General features: G+C 52.1%; 1 protein-coding gene across 2 annotated transcripts; it reads right to left on the bottom strand.

Moving 5' to 3' along the window:
- Nucleotides 1-2,182: 2,182 nt before the first annotated feature.
- DENND2D (DENN domain containing 2D) lies at nt 2,183-22,258 on the bottom strand. 2 transcript variants are annotated; one of them, XM_046013247.1, is made up of 12 exons: nt 21,936-22,258; nt 16,941-17,116; nt 15,950-16,062; nt 15,169-15,238; nt 14,356-14,433; nt 13,175-13,315; nt 11,955-12,103; nt 7,445-7,622; nt 4,402-4,443; nt 3,916-4,000; nt 3,133-3,372; nt 2,183-2,706 (listed from the first exon to the last, which is right to left on the bottom strand). In XM_046013247.1, the coding sequence occupies exons 1-12, from the start codon at nt 21,991-21,993 to the stop codon at nt 2,630-2,632; spliced, it is 1,407 nt and encodes a 468-aa protein (XP_045869203.1). In that variant the 5' UTR covers nt 21,994-22,258; the 3' UTR covers nt 2,183-2,629. The 2 variants fall into 2 exon arrangements, with proteins under 2 accessions (XP_045869203.1, XP_045869196.1); XM_046013240.1 differs by lacking the exon at nt 21,936-22,258 and adding an exon at nt 17,714-17,971.
- Between the last annotated feature and the right edge of the window lie 759 nt (nt 22,259-23,017).

Below are 23,017 nucleotides of genomic sequence, written 5' to 3'. Positions count from 1 at the left end.
GGAAATTCGGTCACCTGCTTTGTCATTGTGTGTCCTGCGATCTATTTTGTTGAAGTTGTTTAACTTAAAACCTAGGAGAACTAAAAAACAGAAAACAGGAGAACTGTGTTCATTTTCCTTCTCAATAAGTTTTTTTGTTGTTGTTGTTGTACTTGTCACCCTTTAGATTATGGCTTTTTTTTTAAAGGCTGTATCATTTATTTTTACATATTTATTTTTAAAGAATTATTTATTTGTTTGTTTGTTTGTTTAAAAGAGAGAGCACAGGCAAGGGGAACAGAAGAGGGAGAGGCAGAAGCAGGCTTCCTGCTGAGCAGGGAGCCCAACTCGAGGCTTGATCCCAGGACCCAAGGATCGTGACCTGAGCTGAAGGCAGATGCTTAACCAGCTGGGCCACCTAGGCACCCTAAGATTATGTCTTTTAGGAATTTCAGGCCTTTCTCCTAAATTTTCAAGAAGAGAGGCTTAGGCCTCTCTGGGCAGTTAATGAAAAGTTGTATTCCTGTTCTGGCTCCTCAGTATACTATAGTTTAAAATGAGAACCAGATATCTTCATTAACTATAATCCAGATATGTTTCCATGGTATGTAGATAGTACAGTTGCTTGAATGGAGGGGGACAGCAGAAAAGAAACTATTGGCTAAAACAAGATATCTTCTTACTGCTGTTTGTTTATACTGTTTTCCATGATCCTGGGTGAACAGTAGCTGCACTGCTTCAGCTGGTAGGCAGAACTCTGCTTTCTTGCACTTTTCATGTTTCCACTAATCCCATGTAATCTTGAGTAGCAGTGACAGTGAAACCTTCAATTTCTTGGCTATACTGTTGAAGTAAAGAGAATCTCTCTATTTTTGCTTGCTAGCAACTTCTCCAGCATCTGGGATAGAGAAGTGGTGCAGGAAAATGCCAGGGCATATACACACATTAAATAGATGAAAGTTCTGGGGTGCCTGGGTGGCTCAGTGGGTTAAAGCCTCTGCCTTCGGCTCGGGTTGTGATCTCAGGGTCCTGGGATGGAGCCCCACATTGGGCTCTCTGCTCAGCGGGGAGCCTGCTTCCTCCTCTCTCTGCCTACTTGTGATTTCCATCTGTCAAATAAATAAATAAAAATTCTTAAAAAAAAAAAAAAAGGATGAAAGTTCTGAAAGACAAAAGGTTTCTAAAAGTTTCCCATCCCTCACAGTATTGAAACAGAAGCTGTCATTAGACGTATAGAGGGAAGGGCACCTGGGTGGCTCAGTCAGTTAAGCCATCGACTCTTGATTTCAGCTCATGTCATGATCTTCAGAGTCATGGGATTGAGCCCCACATCAGGCTCTCTGCTCAATGCCAAATCTGCTTGTCCCACTCCCTGCCACACTTGCTTGCTCTCTCAAATAAAGTCTTTTTTTTTTAAGATTTTATTTATTTATTTGACAGAGATCACAAGTAGGCAGAGAGGCAGGCAGAGAGAGAGGAGGAAGCAGACTCCCTGCTGAGCAGAGAGCCTGATGTGGGGCTCAATCCCAGGACCCTGAGATCATGACCTGAGCTGAAGGCAGAGGATTAACCCACTGAGCCACCCAGGAGCCCCTCAAATAAAATCTTAAAAAAAGAAAAAGAAAAAAAAGTATGGAGGGAAGATGGTTGAGGTGACCACTAAACTCCTTTGGACTCTTAAGATTATAATACTCTTTTCTGGAAGGAGAAAAATGGCAGAGAAACAATCCCTCTACCTTCAGCTGAGTTGAACCAGACTTCTCAAAATAACCAGGTAGGAAGCTGGATGTCTACAACTGAAGGCTTCAAACCAGAAGTGATGGGCAGACAGACCTATCTATGGAGGCAGCGTAGAGCCCTTCCCCTGGCTTCTGGAAGCTGAAATGTCTTACCCTCAAGTTGCCCTAGACCCACAGATGCTTCCCTGGCCAGCAGCCTTTCCTCCCAGGTTCTGGAAGGCACACCTGACTGGAACCAAGAACTGTTGCCCCGTCCCAGTGCTGTAGCTATTTCTACCAGCGTCCCCTACCTTTCTGTTAAAAGCTCAGCTGCTGACCCCCTAGTTCTCCCACTCCGCACACAGCCCCAGAGTTCTGGGCCACTATGCCTAGGTCCTCCACTCCCAGTACAGTTGACTCTCACATCTGCAGCCTGGTACTCCTGGTTCTCCACACCCCTCAGAAGGGAAGCCAAAGATAAGATGTAAACAACAAGGAGATATTCATCTTTATTCTTAGCTTCACACGTCCACAGACTTCTTTTTCATGTGGAGAGACAGCCTTTGGGCCACAACTGCTTTCCGTGTTGAGGATTTAGTAATAGTGGTTCCTGGAAGAGGGCCGTCACAGCAACTTCAGAGGCTCCCCAACGCTTGTGCTCCTACCGTCTGCCACTCTGCGTCTCCCATGCAGGACATGCCCCTTGGAGCCCAGCCCTGTGAGCACAGAGCTTGGAGCCTTCCAGAGTCCAAAGAAATTGATTCCAGGGATCCCAAACCCAAGATGCCAGCTCAAAGCAAGACCTGGTTACCAGGACTCAGAAGAAGGCTGTGGATTCTGGAGGCGGCGTGCTTCGCCAGTCCCACCGTGCTGGCAGGCGCCAAAGTCCAAAACTGGCCTGTGAGTCCAGTCCCTCCTCTTGACCACAGCTCTTATTTCACAGTCTTTTCCCTTGATTTCTTGTGTTTCTTCTGTTCCTCATATTCAAGTATCTTCCGTTGGAAGTAGCCTGCGGGTTCAGATACAGGTGTTAGAGGCATGTCATCTGGCCACGTGGACGATGATAAATTCAGGAGTAAGAATCAGAAATAACCTGTCTGCTCCCCGTGCTCCCCTGCTGCACCTACATTCCTGTCAAGATCCCCATGTCCTCATGGGCCCCTGGAGAGCTGGGTATTCAGTTTGGCCCAAAACGGGGGCTACAAATGGGATTTTTTTTTTTTTTTCAAATAGAATAATTAGTTAGCAGCTGGCTCCAGATTAAAACAAAGAGCAACTTCCACGAAATGGCATCCCAGAGTCATTTTCTGAGGCTTTAGGTTATTTCAGTCCAACCCCACCGAAAAGACTCTTATCTTGTAGGCCTCCAGAGCCAGGGCCACACCTGACCTGGACCCTCCCTGGGCTTTAATGATAGGGACCCGTCACCATATACCTGCAGGAGGAGTCCGGCTCTTCTCCGCTTCCTGGATGAAAAGGGAGAAGAGCTGTGTCTTCACAAACTTCTTCACAAATCGGCGGTTGGCCTTGGAGTTCAGAGCCTTATAGAAGGCCCGTTCTTGGAAGTGGCCTTGCCCGTTTGCCTCCCGCTTGATATAGGAAGCATAGTGTCCCACCGTCTTGACAAAGAACTGCACAAACGGGCCCGAAACATGCTCATTGAGCTGTTCTGAAGCTGCGGGACACACAGAGGCCGTCTCAGAAGAACCAATCACTCCTGCCTCCAGGTGGCTTCCAAGGCAGGCGGAAAACTCCGGGGGAGGCAGCTAGGGTCGGGCTCATGCTTACTGATTAAAATGGGAAACGGGGGGCGCCTGGGTGGCTCAGTGGTTTAAGCCACTGCCTTCGGCTCAGGTCATGATCTCAGGGTCCTGGGATCGAGTCCCGCATCGGGCTCTGCTCAGCAGGGAGCCTGCTTCCCTCTCACTCTCTGCCTGTCTCTCTGCCTACTTGTGATCTCTCTGTCTGTCAAATAAATAAATAAAAAATCTTTAAAAAAAATAAAAATAAATAAATAAATAAAATGGGAAACGGTACAGGTTCTCTGCCATTGCTTGGGAAGAATAAAATCTCACACTCATACTTGCCCTAGAATCTAGGCCCCTGGGGCCAGTCCAGGACTGCTGAGTGAGTCCATTTTTGTTCTGGCTGGGATGGTTGGGAATCCCGCCCTCAGGTTCTGTGGAGAAACCCCAAATAAGGGGGACCCAGGACTTACTCCATGGCTCATTGGTCGTCTGACCCAGGGAGTCCAAAATGTCATCCTGAAGCTTGGGTGGAAGGATCTCTTTTTCGTCACCAACCTAGAAGAGAAGAGCTCAGAAGTTATGCAGACTGGAAGGAGGTGCAGTGTTTGTACAAGCCTGAGGGGGCATGGAACTTACACCGCAACTCCACCCCAAGTTGGCCACGTGGATGAGAAGCAACAGAAGCTGCTTCTTGGCTTTCCATCTCACTGTAAACATTAGCAAGTCTCCCCTGTATCCCTGTGGCACAGGGTTTACATCCCTGATCCAGAAGCACCAAAACCAATTGCCTGGTAGTGGAGCCGTCTTTGCCAAGGACTCCTCGAGAGAGGTCTTGTTAGCACGGGGTCTCACCCAGGAAAAGCACTTTAAGTTTGTGCGAGTTGGTAGAGCATGGGAGGGACTAGAGCAATGGAGCTGGGGGTGAGCCTGCAGGGTGCCGGAGCCCAGACACTTACTGACATTAAGAAGGTTCCTTCACAAAGATTCACCAACAGGACCTGAAATAAACACAGAACGAATGGCTTTCTCTTTTCCCATCAGAGACCCCAGGAGCAGTTAGCATCTGCATTTTTGCCTGTGGCTGCACCTGTCAGCCCAAGTGGCAACAGATCAGCAATTCTCCCTTCCTGCCTGATACCCTCCTTTCTCACCATCCTTGGAAACCCCCGGTTGCCTTCCTGGGAAAAGGTAGGAGGGTATGGAACGGGGAGGAGGGGTGCTACGGTAGGAGGGAATACAACTGGGGAAACCACAGCCAGTCACTCCCTTAATGAAACACTGATCCTAGGAATGGCTTCTATAATATATGGCACGGTTAGCACATGGCACACATGATAGGCTTTGCACATTTTCTCTCGTTCAATCCTCCCCACAATCCTGTGGAGGGAAACACTACCCCCATTTTGGATGAGGCAAAGAAGTCGCCCAAGGTCCTACAAATAGTAGAACCAGTTTCCAAGCGTAGATGGAGCTGTTCTAGATACCGCATCCCTGTCCTCCCCACGCCTTCAGCTCCCTACCGTCTTGGTCAGATTTCGGACAACACTGGACACCTTTTGATTTTTTTTTTTTTTTTTAATGCTTGCAACAACTTGATGTACAATTGCCTCGGAGTCCAACTTTAAAAACTCCCTGGGATCTTTGGGCCTTCCCGCAGGAAATAGAAAGAGAAGGAAATGTGCCAAGGGCAACAGGAACAGGGAAGGAAAGGCAGTGAGGAGACCATGTGTCTGCAGGCTGTGCGAAAGGCGAACACAGGGCTGGCCTTTGAGTTCATCACGGCCGAGGGGCCCTCCGTCCAGACCTGACACTATAAATTGGCATCCTGCTGGTTAGATTCCAACCTGCCGATCTGTTTCTTGGAGCCTCAGAATACTTTTAAATAATTGGAGTTGGTTTCCAATATTTAAGTTGGAAAATTTCACATCAAGTTTGCTTTGGGTGCTTCTGAAAAGTCAGTGGCTCTAACACTGGTTGGTCCGCGATGTTTCTGAAGGACCGCGTTTGGATGGAACGGAGTGCAGCTGCCTCCCTTAGGCAAGGTCTGTGACCCACAGTTTACCAGGATCCCCCAAAGCCTGGGCTGGCCATTTAAATGCCTGCTGGGCCTGTCTTTTCCTTTAGACTCTGGTCTTGTCAGTACGGTGAATGCTCCTTCTATGCTCCCTTCTTCCAAATAAAGGAAAAGAGTAACCGGAAAGTGTGCCAAAAGAGAGCGCAGGCAGTTAATCATTCATCATCAGGGGAGAAAAGCTGAACTAGTTCAGGCCTGAGACCACTTGAATACACAGGCTCGGATGCCTTTCTTTAATCGGGGAAGGCTGTTCGTTTCAGGAAGGTAAGAATGTACATGAAGAATTTTTTGGTGACGTTCCCCCAAATCTTTCTAGTATTTGCCGTATTACTGTCTGTCGAGTAATCCCTTCCAGAGCGTTGGTGGGCAGAGAATCCCCCCACAGCTACAGTGGGCCCTGGCCCTCCCCCGTTCCTCATCCCCTGCCCATTTCACAGAGTGGCTGCTGAGGACTAAAATGGGCCAAGGCTCTTGGATAGTAGGAGCTGCAGTCTGGCTGGCCTTGGGGTGTCTTCCTGCCTGGCTGTCAGGGGAGGAGCTAGAACTGCATCATCAGCAAGTTTCATAATTCCTAGGGTTGGGACATTTTAAGTCATTGCCAAACATGGGGCTGATACTCTGACCCAGTTAGTCACATGGCAAAGACTCCCTCAAAGGGCCCGTCTACTCAGCACTTCTGAGGAGGGCTGGGAAGGCCAAGGAAGCGAGGAAGGGAAACAGCCTGCTTCTTTACTTCCCAGCAACACTTTGCATAACAAGGGCTTTGGTTCTGCCTGGGGTGCTAGGTTCCCTCATTGCCTGTGGGGCCTAGAATAAGTCAACTGAGTTCTCTGGACCTCCGCTGTTTCTTATGGAAGTGGAAGGAGTCCTCCCACCACGGCTGGTTCCTGCCTCTTCAGTAGCTTAAGACCAGCCCCCACCTCTTCCCTTGGTCAGCCCTTCGCACAGGTTAGCCAATGCAGACAGACCTAAGGAATCCTTGTAGCTTGAGAGTATAGTAAGGCGATCTTCGGAAAGTGGCTACTGACAACTCAAACCAGAGCGCACGTTTTGAGTTGTCTTTCCAACACTGGAGATAGCTTTATGCTACCAATGCCCATTTTCACAACCGACACTTCTGGTGTGTCTGGGGCATTGCAAAGAAATAAGATGACAAAATCAAGCAGGACCTGGACTTATATTCTCATTGGCTGAGTGAACTCTGAGGTAATCAGAAAGATAACCTGGGTTACCTGGGTGGCACAGCCTGTTAAGCATCTGACTCTTGATTTCAGCTCAGGTCACGCTCAGGCTCGTGAGATCAAGCCCCACATTGGGCTACACACTCCACTTAAGATTCTCTCCCTCTCCCTCTGTGCATCCCCTGCCCCACCACCACTTGCGTGCACACACCCCTTCTAAAATAAATTAAAATTTAAATTTAAAAAAGATAACTCTTGCTACAGAAATCTGCATTTTTCAAGACTCATAGTTTGTAGGAGGGCTACATTAGCTCACTTGCAAGGAATGCGAATGAATTCTAATGGGCTGTGTGTTGTATAGACCAGCTGTGCCTGTCCATTCAGATGAGAGACGGGACAACCCAGAGCCTGCCCTTTGGCACTAACTGACCTAGGACAGCTGGATGACCCCTGCATGAGCTGCCCCTTACACCCGAAAGGAAATCGTTCAGCAGGAGGAAGCAGCCACTTACTGAGCATCAATTATGTTAGGCTCCAGGCTATGAGCTTTCCGCAGGTTATTTCCCCTCCAATCCCTAGCTAGCACTTGAAACCACTGTCCCCATTTCTCAGATAAGCAGCTCAGGCTTAAAGAGGTGAAGCAACTTGCTCCAAGTGACACCACCATTAGCCACAGAGAGCCTAGGTCTGTCTGACTCCAGCGGTCCTGGCTCCGAGTCACGCCCCCTCCTTCCCAAACCGTACCTCTTCCATGGGGCTTTCCATGACCTGCTGCTGGAAGCGCATTTGGACTCCGACCATGAAGGGAGTGGGGCAGCAGACAGTGTCCAGGAGTCTCTCAGGGACAACGGGGATGTAGGTGTGAGCCCAGCTGAAGGGGTAGAGTAGCGCAGCAGCAGCATGGATGCACTGAGACAGGGTGCTAGGGACAGGGCACAGAGAACACGAGTCACAGAGGCCTCCCCACGCCTCCACCCCTGCACAGCGCCCACAGCCCCTTCCCCACAGACCATAGAAGCAAGTCTGGGAGCTGTGCAGGTTGCTGGGTAGCTGGGAGGGGAGGGACGGAAACCAGGAGAGGCTGAGGCTCCTCTCATCAAAGACAGGGCTTCTCTCTCTCTGATCTTTCTTTTCCCTGTTAGTCTTCTCTCTCACCCCGCACAAAACTAGTGGCCCCAAAGAGGAGGAAAGAGGAAATGCCTTCACTCTGGCAGATCACTGGGTGAGCCCATCTATAGGCTCGCCACAGGCGCTAAGGATGTGGATACCAGGAAGTCCAAGGCACTGACCCGGCTTGACAAACTCACAGTGTTGTTAAGGAGACAAACATGTAAACAGTGGAGCGGAGCAGAGAGGCCAAACCCCATTTCCTCCTCGCGGCTCTCCACCCTCACCCCTAGCCTTTACGTCTCACAGCTCCCTCTGGCCCCTCGAGGTTTTTTCAAGTGAACAGGTCAGTGCCTGAGCTAGTCTGGGAAATTCCTAGATTCCAGGAACCTTTGCCCGGCGACTGCCAGCTGGAAAGTCCCAGAGAGGTGAGCCCTCCACCCTTCCAGTGAAGCATTCCCTGTGTGATTACGGCCTCGGTCGGTAGTGGTTCAGGGGGACTCCTCACCCTGCCCTCTAGCACACACACCCAGCCCCGCTCTCTGTCCTCTCCACGGCCTCTTCATGGCTCTTCGTTCCTCCAAACAAGCCTCAAACCAAGGCCAATAAAAACACGGACGCCGAAACCCTGTTTCAGTTCTTGGTATGGAGCTCGTACTTCCTGAGTTAGAAAGATTGGGTTTCTGAGGGTCCAGCCAAGGCTGAGGCTGCCTGGAAGTCCCCTCCCTGCCTGGGCTTCGGGGCCCTGACAAACAACGCAGTGTGGGAAGGAACTGGGGAGTCGCAGGATCTCCCTGGAGAAAGTGAGCACCCGAGAGGCAGATCCTGCCAGCCTGGGCCCGGATCCAGATCAGCTGGCACCTGGAATCACCTTCACTTCTTGAACGCTCATCTCAGGGGAAAGGCAGGAACCCCAGCTCTAGCCACAACAGAACCTTATCATTTTTCTACAGGGTTGAAAGTGGAAGCACTGTTTCCAGAGAAAAAGATTATACCACTTCCCTTAAGGATTTGGTTCACAACTAGTGCCTTTTTGGTTATCACTGATTTTGCAAAAGGTTCAACCCACAGCCCTGACTCCCTGCCCAGACTTCCTTTCCTCTAAAACCCATGATATCCACTGACCCTCTGGCCTAACTTTTGAGTCCCTAACATCCTTTTCTTCTTCTTCCCTAAAAGACAGAACCAGGGATGTCAGCCTAATCTCATGGGCTTTCTCCTTCCCCACACAGCCACAGAAGGTCAGCCTCCCACTGTTTTCATGCTATTTTTCTCCACCATTCTGTCACATGTCTCCCTAAGTTTTCTCGCACTTGAAGCCCCTAAGAGACAGACCAAGACATGACAGTATCCTTCTTTGACTATGCCCAGAGATAAAATCAACAGAGATCTTAATATTAAGGATAGCAGCTAGCTTTTGCACAGCAAAGGAAACCATCAATAAAATGAAAAGGCAGCCTACTGAATGGGAGAACATGTATAGATGATCTAATCTGATAAAGGGTTCATATCCACAATATATGAACTCCTACCACTCAGCACCAAGAATCATCACCATGAGGTGATTAAGAAATGGGCAGAGGACAGTGTGGAGATTCCTTAAGAAATTAAAAATAGAGCTTCCCTATGACCCTGCAATTGCACTACTGGGTATTTACCCCAAAGATACAGATGTAGTGAAGAGAAGGGCCTTATGCACCCCAATGTTCATAGCAGCAATGGCCACAGTTGCCAAACTGTGGAAAGAACCAAGATGCCCTTCAACAGACGAATGGATAAAGAAGATATGGTCCATATATACAATGGAATATTATGCAGCCATCAGAAAGAATGAATACCCAACTTTTGTATCAACATGGATGGGACTGGAAGAGATTATTCTGAGTGAAATAAGTCAAGCAGAGAGAGTCAAGTATCATATGGTTTCACTTACTTGTGGAGCTTAAGGAATTACATGGAGGACATTAGGAGAAGGAAAAGTGAATTAGGGGAAATCGGAGGGGGAGGTGAACCAGGAGACGCTGTGGACTCTGAGAAACAAATTGAGGGTTTTGGAGGGGAAGAGGGTGGGGGTTTGGATGAGGTTGGTGGTGGGTATTAAGGAGGTCACGTATTGCATGGAACACTGGGTGTGGTGCATAAACAATGAATCTTGGAACACTGAAAAATAAAATAAAATAAAATGAAAAATTAAATTAAAATTAAAATAAAAAGTGTTCGTGTAGTAATCTTAAGTTCTAGGGAAAAAATGGGCAGAGGACCTAAGTAGACGTTTTTCTAAAGAAGACATGCAGACAGCCTAACACGAAAAGATGACCCACATCATCAATTGTCAGGGAAATGCAAATTAAAACCACAATGAGATATCACTTCGTTCCAGTCAGAATGGCTAGTCTCAAAAAGACAAGACATGACAAGTGTTGGCGAGGACGTGGAGGAAAGGAACCCTCATGCACTGTTGGTGGGAATGCAAACTGGTGCAGCCACTGTGGAAAACAGTATGGGGGTTCATTAAAAAAATTAAAAATTGAAATACCATACAACCCAGTAATTCTGCTTTACCTGAAGAAAACAAAAACACTACTTGGAAAAGCTATATGTACCCCTATGTTCACAGCAGCACTATTCACAATAACCAAAATACAAATACGGATAAAGAAGAGGTACATACAGTGACTATTATACATTATGTGAAATAATGAGATCTTGCCATTCATACCAACATGGATGGACCTCCAGGATATCACGCCAAGTGAAGTAAGTCAGACAGAGAAAGACAAATGCCATGTGATTTCACTTCTATGTGGAATTTTTAAAACAAAACAAGAGGAGAAACCGACTCATACATACAGGAAACAAACTGGTGGTTGCCAGAAGGGAGGTGTGAAGAAGGACAGGCAAAATACATGATGGGCATTAAGAGGTACAGACTTCTAGTTATGAAACAAAGAAGTCATGGAGATGAAAAGTACAGCATGGGAAATACAGTCAATAATATTGTATGGTGACAGGTGCTGACTACACCTATCGTGGTAAGCATTGCATAATGTATAGAATTGCTTTTTTAAAAAGATTTTATTTATTTATTTGATAGCGAGATCACAAGTAGGCAGAGGCAGATGGGGGCGGGGGTAAAGCAGGCTCCCCGCTGAGCAGAGAGCCCAATGCAGGGCTGGATCCCAGACCCTGAGATCATGATCTGAGCCGGAGGCAGAGGCCCAACCCACTGAGCCACCCAAGTGCCCCAATGTATAGAATTGTTGAATCAATATGCTATACACCTGAAATTAATATAACACTGGATGTCAACTATACTTAATAGAAAGTAATTAAAAATAAAAATACATGAAATAAGTAAAAATAAAGACCCCCCCCCAAAAAATCCCAGCTAGCTCTTACCAGTATGTGTGTGCCTGCTAGAGTGGTAGGTACCTGATGTGTGCCCTATTTCATTTAACCCTTGACACAGCCTTATGAGGAAGGTACAGTCGTGATCTTGATTTTACAGATGAGATCATGACTTCAAGAAGTGAAGAAACTGACCTAAGGGGAAGCACATAGCTAAGGTAGAAGAATATACTGGATTGGAACCCTGTTCTGCTGATTTCAACACCTCTGCTTTCAACCACTACAGAATACTACATACCCTAAGGTCAAAGACCAGGTCTAGTTTGTCTGCATCTCCCTGATGTTTGGCATCTGGAAGACAGTTGAAACACAATAAATGTTTGTTGAATGAGTGAATAATGGATGGATGAGATGTGTTTGCCCTTAAGGATGACAGGCTTGACCTCCATACCAATATAAGCCTTCTCACCCTGTCCTGTGCTCTCCCTCCCTCCCTAAGCCATCACATCTGCACCTGCTCTGACTGGTCTCTGCCTCAGCTGTCCCAGGAACTCTTCAGGCCCTGCTCAGAGATAAATCTGGAACTTTCTTCAGGTGCAGAAGCAATCAAGTTTGGAGGCAGAAGCAGGGGAAACGCAACAGGTGTTTCTCTACAAGGCTTAGTACAAAATCAGACCTGGAGGCAGGAGAGTGAGCCCACAGGTCCTACAGCCTGATTCCCTCAGAAAGCCCTCCAGTCTGTCCCCTGAACCCAGGGATGCCAGGCAGCCCAGGAGAGCTGCTTGGCAGCTGGACCCACCTGAGACCTTCTGCCAGAAAGATGATTCTTCTCTCCAACACCGCAGATGCAAAGATCTGAAGGATCTGCTCAACACTGAGACACTTCAGCAGAGAACTAAAATCCACGTGTTCTAGGTGGGAGTCCAAGGGCCGAGTCAGAGAGATGAACTGCAGGGGAATTGGAGAGAGAAGGCATCACCACGCCAGACAATCGCAAGGTCCTGAGTTCTGGGCCTCCACCAGCCTCCGCTCCTTTCTCCCCACCTGCCCACGTGGGATCCTGCCCTCCCCTCCTTTCCCTCAAGCTCAGGGATATGCTGACCTATCCCCAGCCTGGCCCACAGGCAAGCCCCCCTCCAGGGCACACACTTTCTGCTTGAGGGCCTTCCCAGCTCAGGGCCCCCCGGGTCACTCTTCTTGTCTCCCCCTCCCTCTGTCTCAGAGGTCCCCCTAATTTGATGTGTGTTTCCCATCGTGTACCCAGGCAGCATCCCGTTTCTTCCCTTTCATCACTGTCACACTTTTATAAGTTCTGTACTTCGTTTGTGTTTACTTATTTAACATCTGTCTCCCCCACTAGACTTTAAGCTCCAGGAGGTCAGAAATCGCATTCACTGTACTCACCACTTTCCATCCAGAAAATAGGCAAGCATTCTATGCCTATTTTTGGAGAAAGGGAAAAGCCTCGCCTTTTATTTTTATGTGGGGAAGCCAAAGTTCAGAGGGACACACCGATCTTCCACAGTCCCCAAGGTCAGGCCTGGGATGCTTACTTGCATATAAATACAATGTCCTACTTGTGGCCTCGGTGGGCTTAGTGCCTACAACCGTACCATCGCCATGGGGCATGGGTGGGGACGCAGGGATGGGGATGGATGATAAGAAGACAGATGGAGGCCATCAGATAGAGACACTGGACACACACGGGAAGATAGGGGGGAATGGGGACAACTGGCAGTTTGGGGGCTGTGGGCAGCCTCCATTCTAGCACCAGGAAATTCAGCTTACATGTTTCGCTATAAATACAAGTCTTGGTGACTTGAACAGTAAGGAGGTGCTTGGGAGGATCAGAAACCATGGGTTTGATTTTCAGCTCTGTCAACAAGTCCCGTCGGGCTCCTGTCCCCGCCTGGCTCAGTCTGTCTGGGCTAACGGGGTGGACGGCAAGACTAAGAGAGCGGCATCCCCCAGAGGCTGCCCTCTCCAGCCAGGGAGGGGCTCACACCCTCAGTAACCCACCTCCGTGCCCGAGTCGGGGATGAAGCTCTTGAGGGTGACGGTCTTCCCAGGAGCAGGGAAAGCCGCCTCTCGGAGGCCCTGCATGAAGGGGTAGATCACTGCCATGGAGATCTGGTCCCTCTTCTCCACCTCATCCAGGATCTGCAAGGCACGGGACCGTGGGATGCAAGGCTCAAAGGGAGCCAGTGGGAGGCGGCAGAGGCCTCCCCACCTCCACTACCCCACCAACCCCAACCCTGCCCTGGTCCAGTCAATCCTTGAGGAACTTCCGGGCCCCTCGGCCAACGGCTCCCCTCTCCTCCCTGGCAGAACCCAGGCTGCTGTTGATCTGCTGCAAGAGACCTGCCGCCTTCTTCCTCTTACCCTCTTCACCTGTCCCTATTCCTCCTAGCACCCCATGTAAACTGCCTCCTCCCGGGAGTCCTCCCAGGGTAAGCCATCATCCATGATGGCACCATGTCCAGTCAAGCTGGATGCAGTGGGAGCCTGGAAGCCTGGGCAGACTCCATCCCTCAGAATCCTGTGCGGAGGAACACTCCAGCAAGCAAAGGCTGACAGTGTCCCACCCTCATCCTCCCAAGGGTCTGCTGGCGACAGAGCACACTGAAGCTCTTTTGTGGCCGCCAAGACACGCCCTGTCCCTTCTGAGGACCTACTCAGGTGTCGTGGCACTCCAGTTACTCCGGCAGGAGAAGCCCTAGAGACCTCTGCCCTTGGAGGAGTCAGAGGGAGTCTCGGAAAAGCATGTTATGACTCCGTACAGTAATTGTCTTCGTATTTGCTCAGGGTTCTGCGTTTCTCCTGTCACTTCATTTGAGTCTCACGCCAGACCCTGAGTCAGGGAAGTGAGGGATGTCACACGCCTTTGCCAGATGAGGAATGGGAAACTCCTGCCTCCTAACCTGGGGCTCTCCCTGCTGTCCCGCTCTAGCTGCTTTCTTCCCTGACCTGAGGCGGGGCCTGGGCTCTCTGCAGGACAGGGGGGACAGTCCCCTGGGTTCTGTGCCCACTTTTCTCCAATATCAAGTCGAGCCCAAGCTCCTCTCTGCCTTGGTTTGCCTGCCAGTGCTGAGGGCAGAGCTCCGCTTGGGGCCCAGGGAGCACAGACAGGGCAGGCAGCCAGGCATACCCAGGAGCTGAACAGGCCCAGCAGGCCCCGGGGAATCCCGCTGCACCCGTACCTTGGAGAACAGACCGAAGCAGCCAATGCAGCTGATGATGCAGTACACCTTGGGGAGGCGAGGGCCACGGCCGGTGGGCTGGGGAGGGACAGAGAGGCTCCCTCAGGGCCACCGCCTTCCCCAGGGCTTCTCCCTACTGGGGCCGATGGGGTGCAAGGCCAGAGGTGGGGGCTGGGGGACTCAGAGGGGGAAGTGGGGTCAGAGGGAGAAAGGCCTGGCCAGGCAGAGGTTCGGTACGTAGCGCGGGCAGCAGGGAGGCCAGAGCAGCTCCCAATGTCAAAAGCAGATGGCTTGGAAGGGGCCATCTGCGCCATCAGCACCATCTGGTGCTGCCATCAGCGCCAGCACCATCTGGGGTCTGCAGAGAGAGGGAGCAAGCGTGCTGTGGAGATGAGGGACAGGCCAGAGGCGACAGCACTGTACAAGTGACTTGGAGAAGCCTCTGGAGACCCAAGAAACATTGAATTCCGGTCTGCTCCAGGAGGCTCCAAGGGCCAAGGCAGCTAGACCTGGGTATGGAGGCTGGAGGGAGGATCTGGTGGGAACTTCCCACAGGGCGAGCTGTTGGAAGCCTGGGGACAGCAGAGACCACAGCTGGGCCAGCAAAGGTCCCCTGGGTGGGCAAAGAGGGGCCTGCATCCCCATTCTGCAGGGGTACAGAGGGTGCTAACATGGCAGTAGGGGCTGGACTGGGCTCTCCAGGCAACCACCACTGCCAGGGAGCCGTGGCTTTTGCAGCTGAAGCTTGAGCAAGCCCAGCTGTGGAGCAGAGTGGGCCGCAGAGAGGAGAGGGCAGTTCTGAGCAGCACAGACCAAGAGGCGCCTGCAGTAGCCGATCTTCCTGCTCCCATCCACGTTGGTCAGGACGAAGGAGAAGGTCTCCCTGAGGAAGAGAAGACACGTGGTTTGCATTTACTCACCGGATCCTAAGAGAGGAAGGCAGTTGGCCTCAGACAGATGCTGAGGGGGGTCAGGAGGGCAGCGGAAGCTGCTGATGAATCATGAGAGTAATAATCACATCAGTAATTTATTAAGTGCTTATCGGTAGCCAGCTCTAAACATGCCCCCTCATTTCATTCCCAAAATAACCCGTTGAGGTGGATTCGGTTGCTATCCCCACTTTAAGGACAAAGGTGTCGAGGCTGAGAAGGTTGTTCTTATCCAAAGTCATTCGACTCAAAAGTCGTTGAGGCAAAATCCAAACTCAGGCAGCCAAATCCCAGAGCTGATGCTGAGGGTGACTTCGCCACACTGCCTTCTCAGAAGCCAAAGGCCTTCCATAAAGTCCAGCTTTGGCCAGAAGCAGTCAACACGTGGCAACCGTCATTCCCAGGACAGGTGAGACATTCTTGCCGTTCTCTGGACACAGGTGATTGATGGGTCAACCTGGTTGGCCCAGATCGTTGGCCCTGGGGGACTCCAGGCAAGATGTTATAAGTGAGTCGACTCCAGTCCTTCCAGTTCCTCCTTTAGGAGAGAAACTGGTGAGAAACTGGCGTATACAGCGAGTGAGGGCGCCACAGGGCCCAGGGAGCTAGCACCTGTCTCTTCTCCCCCTGTCCCAGATTCCTCGGTCCTAGGCCTGAGCAGTTACCTGGGATACTCCGTGAGTGAGACCCACTCATTGCCATCTGGGAAGCAGAACAAGGGGATGGCCCCGAGCAGCCGCTCCTCCTCTTCCTGTTGTCCCCGAAGCAGGTTCTCCCTCTAGAAGGAAGAGGAAGAGACCAGGGAATTGTGGAGGTCACGACCAGCCGACAGAGAGGGCCTCATGGTTGGCAGGCTTCTTTTGTGGCTCTAGGGCAGTTTGAGGATAAACCTTCCTGCTGGCATAGTGGCTCAGAGTGTGCCTCTAACCATCCCTCCCCACAGAAACTTCATTCTGGCATTGGATGCACCCCAAGGCTGAAACAGCCCCTCCTAGGCCTAATCTACATGAGCCCAAGTTAGACATCAGGACCCTAAGGACCCACATAGGCAGGAAGGGAGCCAGGACTTCACTGAACACGGAAAGGCCCAGAGGCTACCTGGCCTCCTGGGAGGGCCACGTGGGAGAACTACCACAGCAGAGCAGAGTAGTGACCCGTTCAGCTGTCGAACCGTCGGGGTGCACAAGAAGGACGCCCCCTCCCCACCCTTGACCCTACCCCCAGAGCAGACTAGAAGGAGCCTAACGTTTGGGCTGCAGCCGCAGACTGAGCCTGCCCACCAGAGGAGAGCTGGCCACACCCTCTCCTTCCCACCCTCCCCAGAGAGGGGACGCCGGCCAGGAGGCCTCTCTACAGAGAAGGGTGGCTGAGGACAGAATTTGGAAGAATGAGGAGGTCCCCCAAAAGGAGCAGAAGAACCAGCCTCATTTCTCTGCCAGGGAGCCCAGGTCAGTTCCTCACAAAGAAGCCAGACCTAGATTCTGTGGGTGATAACAGGAAATGGGGCTGGGCCTGAAGGAAATAGGAGCACCGAGCACAGGGCGGCTCCAGACTCAAGTCCTGGCAGGGTGGAGTGGGGAAGAGGGCATCCCTCCCCCCACCGCCTCTCAAACAACCAAATCCTGTCTCACCCTGCCCTCCTCCTTCCATCCTTACCTTGGGAAACTGGTAGGTGATGGTGGGCTCATAGTCAGGCCCCGAACTCTTTTTTTTGAGGGAAACCACGAGGAGGTATTCGAAGAAGTGTTGCCCTCCAGCGAAGGCGGGCAGACAGTGCTCCTGGGGCCTTTCTGGCTCCTTTACAGGGTCCGTTGGATTATCCTGAAGAGATCCTGAAACGAAGACACCAAAGCCCACTTGGTATTTCAGTGGCCCATGCCCCAAGGGGTCTGTGTGGCTCCAGGCAGCCATGCCTCAAGGCTCGCCCCTCAAGGCCACCACCACGCCGACGCTGAGATCCCCAGAGCCTGCCCAGTGACTTAGCGCCCGGAGCATGGGAAGAGCCAACCGGACGGTTTTCATGCCTGCCCTGGGAGATTTCTGAAAGCACAGGGAGCCAAGAGGAGAACAGAAACCGCTGATCTGGAAGCCAAGGAAATGTACTGGGGAGCCACTCTGGAGGCAGAGACTGGGCCCATTCAAAGACGCCCAGGGCAGGACCCAAAGCAGGAAAGACTGGGTGGAGATGGACCTGAATCAGAGCAGGTCCCAGGGCCATGTGTCTGTGGCCACACTGGCCCCCATGGCTGGCATGACCGGCTCTGCAATCTAATAGGGGAAGCATCCTGGCCTACGCACACGGGGGACCAAGGGGAGGTCAGGCTATGGAGACTCTATGTGGAAGAGAAGGAAGAAGCATTTCAAGGAGGAAACAGCCCCGTGGGAGAGGGTCACCCTAGAAAACAGGAAGTGGGCAGTCCAGTCCAGACCTGCTCGGAGTCCAGGCAGTCGGCTGCGGAAGAGCCTGAGCATCCCGCCTACCACTTGTCCTTCCATCTTCTCCAGCCTGCGTGGGGCATGGAGCATCTCCCCTTCCTCGGACACAGGCTGGCTACAGAAAGTCTAAGGAGTGGCTGCCGCTTCCGTCTCCAGCCACAACTCCATGAAGCCACGCCAGGCACTGCCTTCCAGAGAGGGGAGAGCAGCTTCCATGCTGAGCACCCAATGATTGAGCAAGAAGGATGTGACGGGACCCAGGAAGGCAGCTGAACGCCCGCGTTGACAGAGGCAGCATCCTGGCACTGCCGCTCTGACCTCAGCTCCTCCCAAGAGCCCCAGGGTGTGGCAAGAAAAAAGGTCATGAGCAAACACCTCTAAGGCCCAGCTGTTTCTGGGCTAAGGGCTTTGAATCCTGTGCTGCGGACTGTGCCGTGGGTTTATGGACAACCTCGGGACAGTGAGGAATGCGCAGCAGTGGCAGACTGGGCACCAGAACCTCACCAGCCCCAGGACGGGGATTTTTGTATTCCCGTAACCTTGATTCCTGACCTTTCACATCTCAACTTGATTCACTATGGCCAAAAAACCCTGCGAGGCCCCCCTGCTGCACATGGAAGCTTCCAGAACTTCAGGACTGCAAGCAAGCGCACGGTACCAAACCTTCCCCACAGCCAGCATGCCACTGCCTCCCCTGATTAAGATAAATAGACTCGGCTCATTAATTGCCTACATGGAAAATTTTTTCTAGCAAGAGAGTTGTGGAAATCAATCCAAACCTTAAAAACCCTCCTCTCCCAGACGTAAAAAAGAGAGCAAATCCATCTCTGAGCCGGTGAGTTCCTGGTATGTCAAGGATGATCTACAATGGTGCATCTCTTACCACCTATGGTATATCGTTTTTCCTTTTTTTAAAGATTTTATTTATTTGACAGAGAGCACAATCAGGGGGAATGGCAGAGGGAGAAGGAGAAGCAGGCTCCCTGCTGAAGGACTCCATCTCAGGACCCTGGGATCATGCCCTGGGCTGAAGGCAGACACTTAACCCTCTGAGTCCCCCAGGCGTCCCCCTGCAATATATCCTAAGACTGACTTCTCTCACGGGACCCACTCCAGGGCTCCAGCAAAGAATCCCTCCTCCCACATAGGAAGCACTGAGTCAGGACATTCCCCATGGCCCACAGTAGGGGACTGGTTGCATCAGCAGCCTGAGGCTCACTCCGTGACAGTGGAAAGCTACGAGGTGATCCTGGCCCCACCCCCAGTCCTGCTCAGTCTTTTTTCCCTGTTGGGTCAGGTCAATAGTTCTGCCCAAGCTAAGAGCAGAGCAGCTGGCCCCTTGAGCTCTAGTGGTATCTCAAGGCTGTGTCTGGAGGCTGGGGGAAAGAGAAAAATAGCACTAAGTCACCTGGGAGTCTCACATAAACTTCTGAATGAGTAAATTCGTGGGCTAAGAGCCAGGAGGCAAGGAGGCAAGGATTTGGTGGCCATGTCTGTGCTTCAGCAAAGAATTAGCAGCCTTTTGGCAGAAAGCGGGTTGCTGGAATATGGGGAGATGGCTGCCTTGTTCTTAAGAGCTCCAGACTAGGCTTTTGTGCGACTAGTAAGAGCCAACACTCGGGGATCCAGACATGACTCCTGGGGAGAACCCCAATCACAGTAAATAAGGATGTCACAAAAGCTGTAATGACCCAGAACACTCAGAATTGTCGCTACGCCTTACTCAAAATGTCCAGACTTGTTCACAATCCTCACCACCTGTCTGAGGAACAAGTATTGTCCTGATACAGATGGGGAAACTGAGGCACAGAATAATTCAGGGGCTATTTAGGGACTATTAACAGAGTCTGTTTGGAGTAGGAATTATGAGAGTTCCGTGTCTATTCTCCCACCTTCTGGAAGCAGTACACACCAAACATCCCACCAATGTGGAGCGCCTCCTGTTTGCAAAAGTCTTTGAGAACCCAAATCTTTTCACTAATCGTTCCAGAACCTCGGGAAATTATTCTTTTCCCTAAACTCTTTGGGTTGCATTTTCAGCCCATTTCCTCCTGCATTTATCAGGAGAGCCTAAAGAATAGCAAAACTCACAAAATCAAACAAAAGAAGTTATTAGACTTTTGGGCTGCAACCCAAGAAATCCAGAAAAGGATTGCTTTCTTCTTCCCTTCAAAGAGGTTTATCAACACAAGAGAAAAGCAGAAAAGAAAACACTCTACCCTATTAATATAGGCCATCTCATTTAATCCCCAGGGCCCTGGAATGAAATTACTATCCTGAGTTTTTCAGTTGAGGAGGGAGCCACCCTTTCCAGGGAAGTCAGGAGTCTGGTTACACTTGTTCCTGCACCAGGAAACTCCTCCCACAGGCACCCGAGTAAGTTACAGAATCAGCTAGAATATAGGTGAGGGAGCTTTCTGGAACTTTGATTTGGAAAGCTGGCTCTCCCTTTTCTAGCTCAGCAGCTCCCAACTCAGGACCACCCCCACTGCCACGTCTTTCCACCAGGATGACTTACACATGCATGTACACACACACACACAACCTCTTATCACACAATTGACCTGAGGACAAAAGGGCAAAAGAAGACAGGGAACTCCCTAGAAAGGTGGAGGATGGTATGCAAGATGAAAAGGGCACACTCTCCTGGCCTGACAGGTGGCTGACCTCAGAACAGGTAATACAGGCTGCTCATCTCACAGCTACTCCCGTGCCCAGCTACTCCCGTGCCCAGGTAGCTGCTTCAGGCGCAATCACAAGCCCAGTTTGGGGGCTGGGGTGAGAGGAAACAACTGGAAGGTCTCTTCTTGGCTGCAAAAAGCAGAACTCTTCCATTCACATGGATTTCTGAGAGTTAAGGGAGGCCAGTAAGTCTCCAGAGAAAAGAGGACACCAGGGGTGCCAGAGTGGATGAACTCTGTTCTAATCATTGTAGTCTGGACCCTGTCCCCACTCTGGTCTCTGACCTCTTTGCCTTGAAAGGACCAGATACTGGAAGGCTGTGTTTAGGGTGAACAGCAAGGTCTGGGGGGGGGGGGGGGTGTGCGGGAGTGATGGTAGAAGGGGCACTGATCTCATTCCCAGATCTCCCCTTTTCCCAGGCCTGGAGTAGGAAGCGGTCTCACTCAACTTTTTGACTGCCAATGTTAGACAGCTTGGAATGGCCCCAATTTACTCTCTAGTTGGCTACTTTCTCCTCAATGGGTGGGACCTCTGGGCAAGTATCTAAGGGTTACTGCTGCCCAGCCACAAGACTGGCTACTAGCAAATCGACATAAATGTTTGTTGAATGAATGAAAAACATGAATGAACTCCTAATGGCGTTCTTGCAAAGCCCAGTGCCCCTGCTAAGAAGAAAGGGATCCATGGGGTGCCTGGGTGGCTCAGTGGGTTAAGCCTCTGCCTTCAGCTCAGGTCATGATCTCAATGTCCTGGGATCGAGTCCTGCATAGGGCTCTCTGCTCAGCAGGGAGTCGCTTCCTCCTCTTTCTGCCTGCCTCTCTGCCTATTTGTGATCTCTCTCGCTGTGTCAAATAAATAAATAAAATCTTTTAAAAAGAAGAAGAAGAAAGGGATCGAACAGTGACTTCTAATTGAAACCCCACAACCCTCTAATTATTTTTCCCCTCACCTTGGGGGGGATCGAAGGGGTTGGTGGCGGGTGTCAGGAGCCACGGGAGGCGTGCCCTGTCTGGTTAACACACTCTAAGGCAGCAGCAGAGCAGGTCTGTCCCGGGTCTGCTGGGGGCCACGCTTTTCCCGGCCCCGCTGCCGCCCGCAGATGGGGGTGGTCACGTCGGGGAGTCCAGTTCCTGTCAAGACCAGCGGCGGGGCGGGGCGGGGCTGAGGCGGGGGTACCCGGAGGGCGCCTCGAGCACACTGCGGTTGCACCACAAGCTTCCTGGCTGGGAGGACACGTGGCCCCGGGGCCCCACAAAGGCTTCCTTTGACCCGCCACCTCCCCCGAGCCTCCAAGGGCCCAAGGGCCCGGCGGCTCTTCAGACCTCCGACCCCGCGGCCACCTGGCCCCGTCCTCTGCACCTGCGTTCCCGCTCCCGCTCACCTGGCGCCAAGCCTGCGCTCCTAGTGGCCCTCGGACTGCCGGCGGAGCCGCCCCCCACCCCGCGCCGAACTCCCCCCGCCCCCCGGCCCCGCCAGCCTAGTGGCCGGGCCTCCGACGTCCGTGCCGCCCCCGCGCCCTGGCCCGGCACTAACCCCCGCGGCCGCGCTTCAGTCTCAGGCTGGCTCGGAGGCGGCGGCCGAGCCCGTCCATGGCCCGGCGAGTGCCCGGCGCCAGTCCCGGGTCCGCGCCGGCCCCGCCCCCAAAGCTCGCCCTTCGCGGGCCCGGCACTTTCGCTTTCACGAGGGGGGGAGGCAGAGGGCACAGGCCCGGGACTAGGCGGCGCACCTTCCGCACTGCGGGCCAACCCCCGGCGCACCTGGGCGGGCCGGCTCTGCCCTCGGCCCCCCGGCGGGGTGGCGTGGGTGACAGAGGGCGCTCGACGCGCGTCCGGGAGGGGGCGGCGCCACCGCGCTCCCACCCTCCGTGGGGCGCCCGGGGAAGTTCGACTTGCCGGAGCCCGCAGTCCCCAAACGCGCGCGTGCGGCGCGGTCGCGCCCTACCTCCGCGGACGGGCTGGCAGTGCCCACTGGGCACCCCTCTGGGCACCCGTGCCTCTTCCAGGTGGCTCCGGACTTACCTCAGAGCGCACAGAATTCTCAGAGTCAGCACACGCTTCCACCTTTCATCTCTCCCCACCCCGCAGCAGCTTTAGCTTCTGCCCATTTCCAGATCTTTTGCCTTCTGTGTCCTCGCCCCGCAGGGCACGCGTCCCTCCTTCTTTTCCCTGTTTCACTTCCGTAAGAAGCAGCGAGCCAACGGCTGCCCTTTGGGCTCCCAAGGAGAGACAGGAGAGGCGCTTCGCGAGTACTGACCCTGCCTTCCCTCCAGAGCGTTCTCTGGCAAATCAGCAAAGTGGGGGTAATTCCTGCCCTGCGGCCCCCACAGAGATGTGAAAGCTGAGGAACAGAAAGTTCTTTGTCGACTCTTCTGTGATAGGAATGTAAGGGATGATGATGATGGTGGTGGTGACCATGATGATGATGGATGATGTCAGTTGCAGCTGTCTGCACTCGGGGTCTAATCCCAAATCCCATACAGCCTTTCAGTTCCTCCTCCACCCTTCTTGTATTCATTGGCTTCCAAGGACACAGAGACTTCAGGCTTTAGTGATGAGACATGAAAATTTGCATCTGATAAGCCCCACTGGCTTGTGGGCCATCTGCAGGCTCCCTTC

The sequence above is a fragment of the Meles meles genome, chromosome 1 (genome assembly GCF_922984935.1).
Source record: "Meles meles chromosome 1, mMelMel3.1 paternal haplotype, whole genome shotgun sequence".
Taxonomy (NCBI): Eukaryota; Metazoa; Chordata; class Mammalia; order Carnivora; family Mustelidae; genus Meles; species Meles meles.
This window is presented reverse-complemented; position numbering and strand designations above follow the sequence as displayed.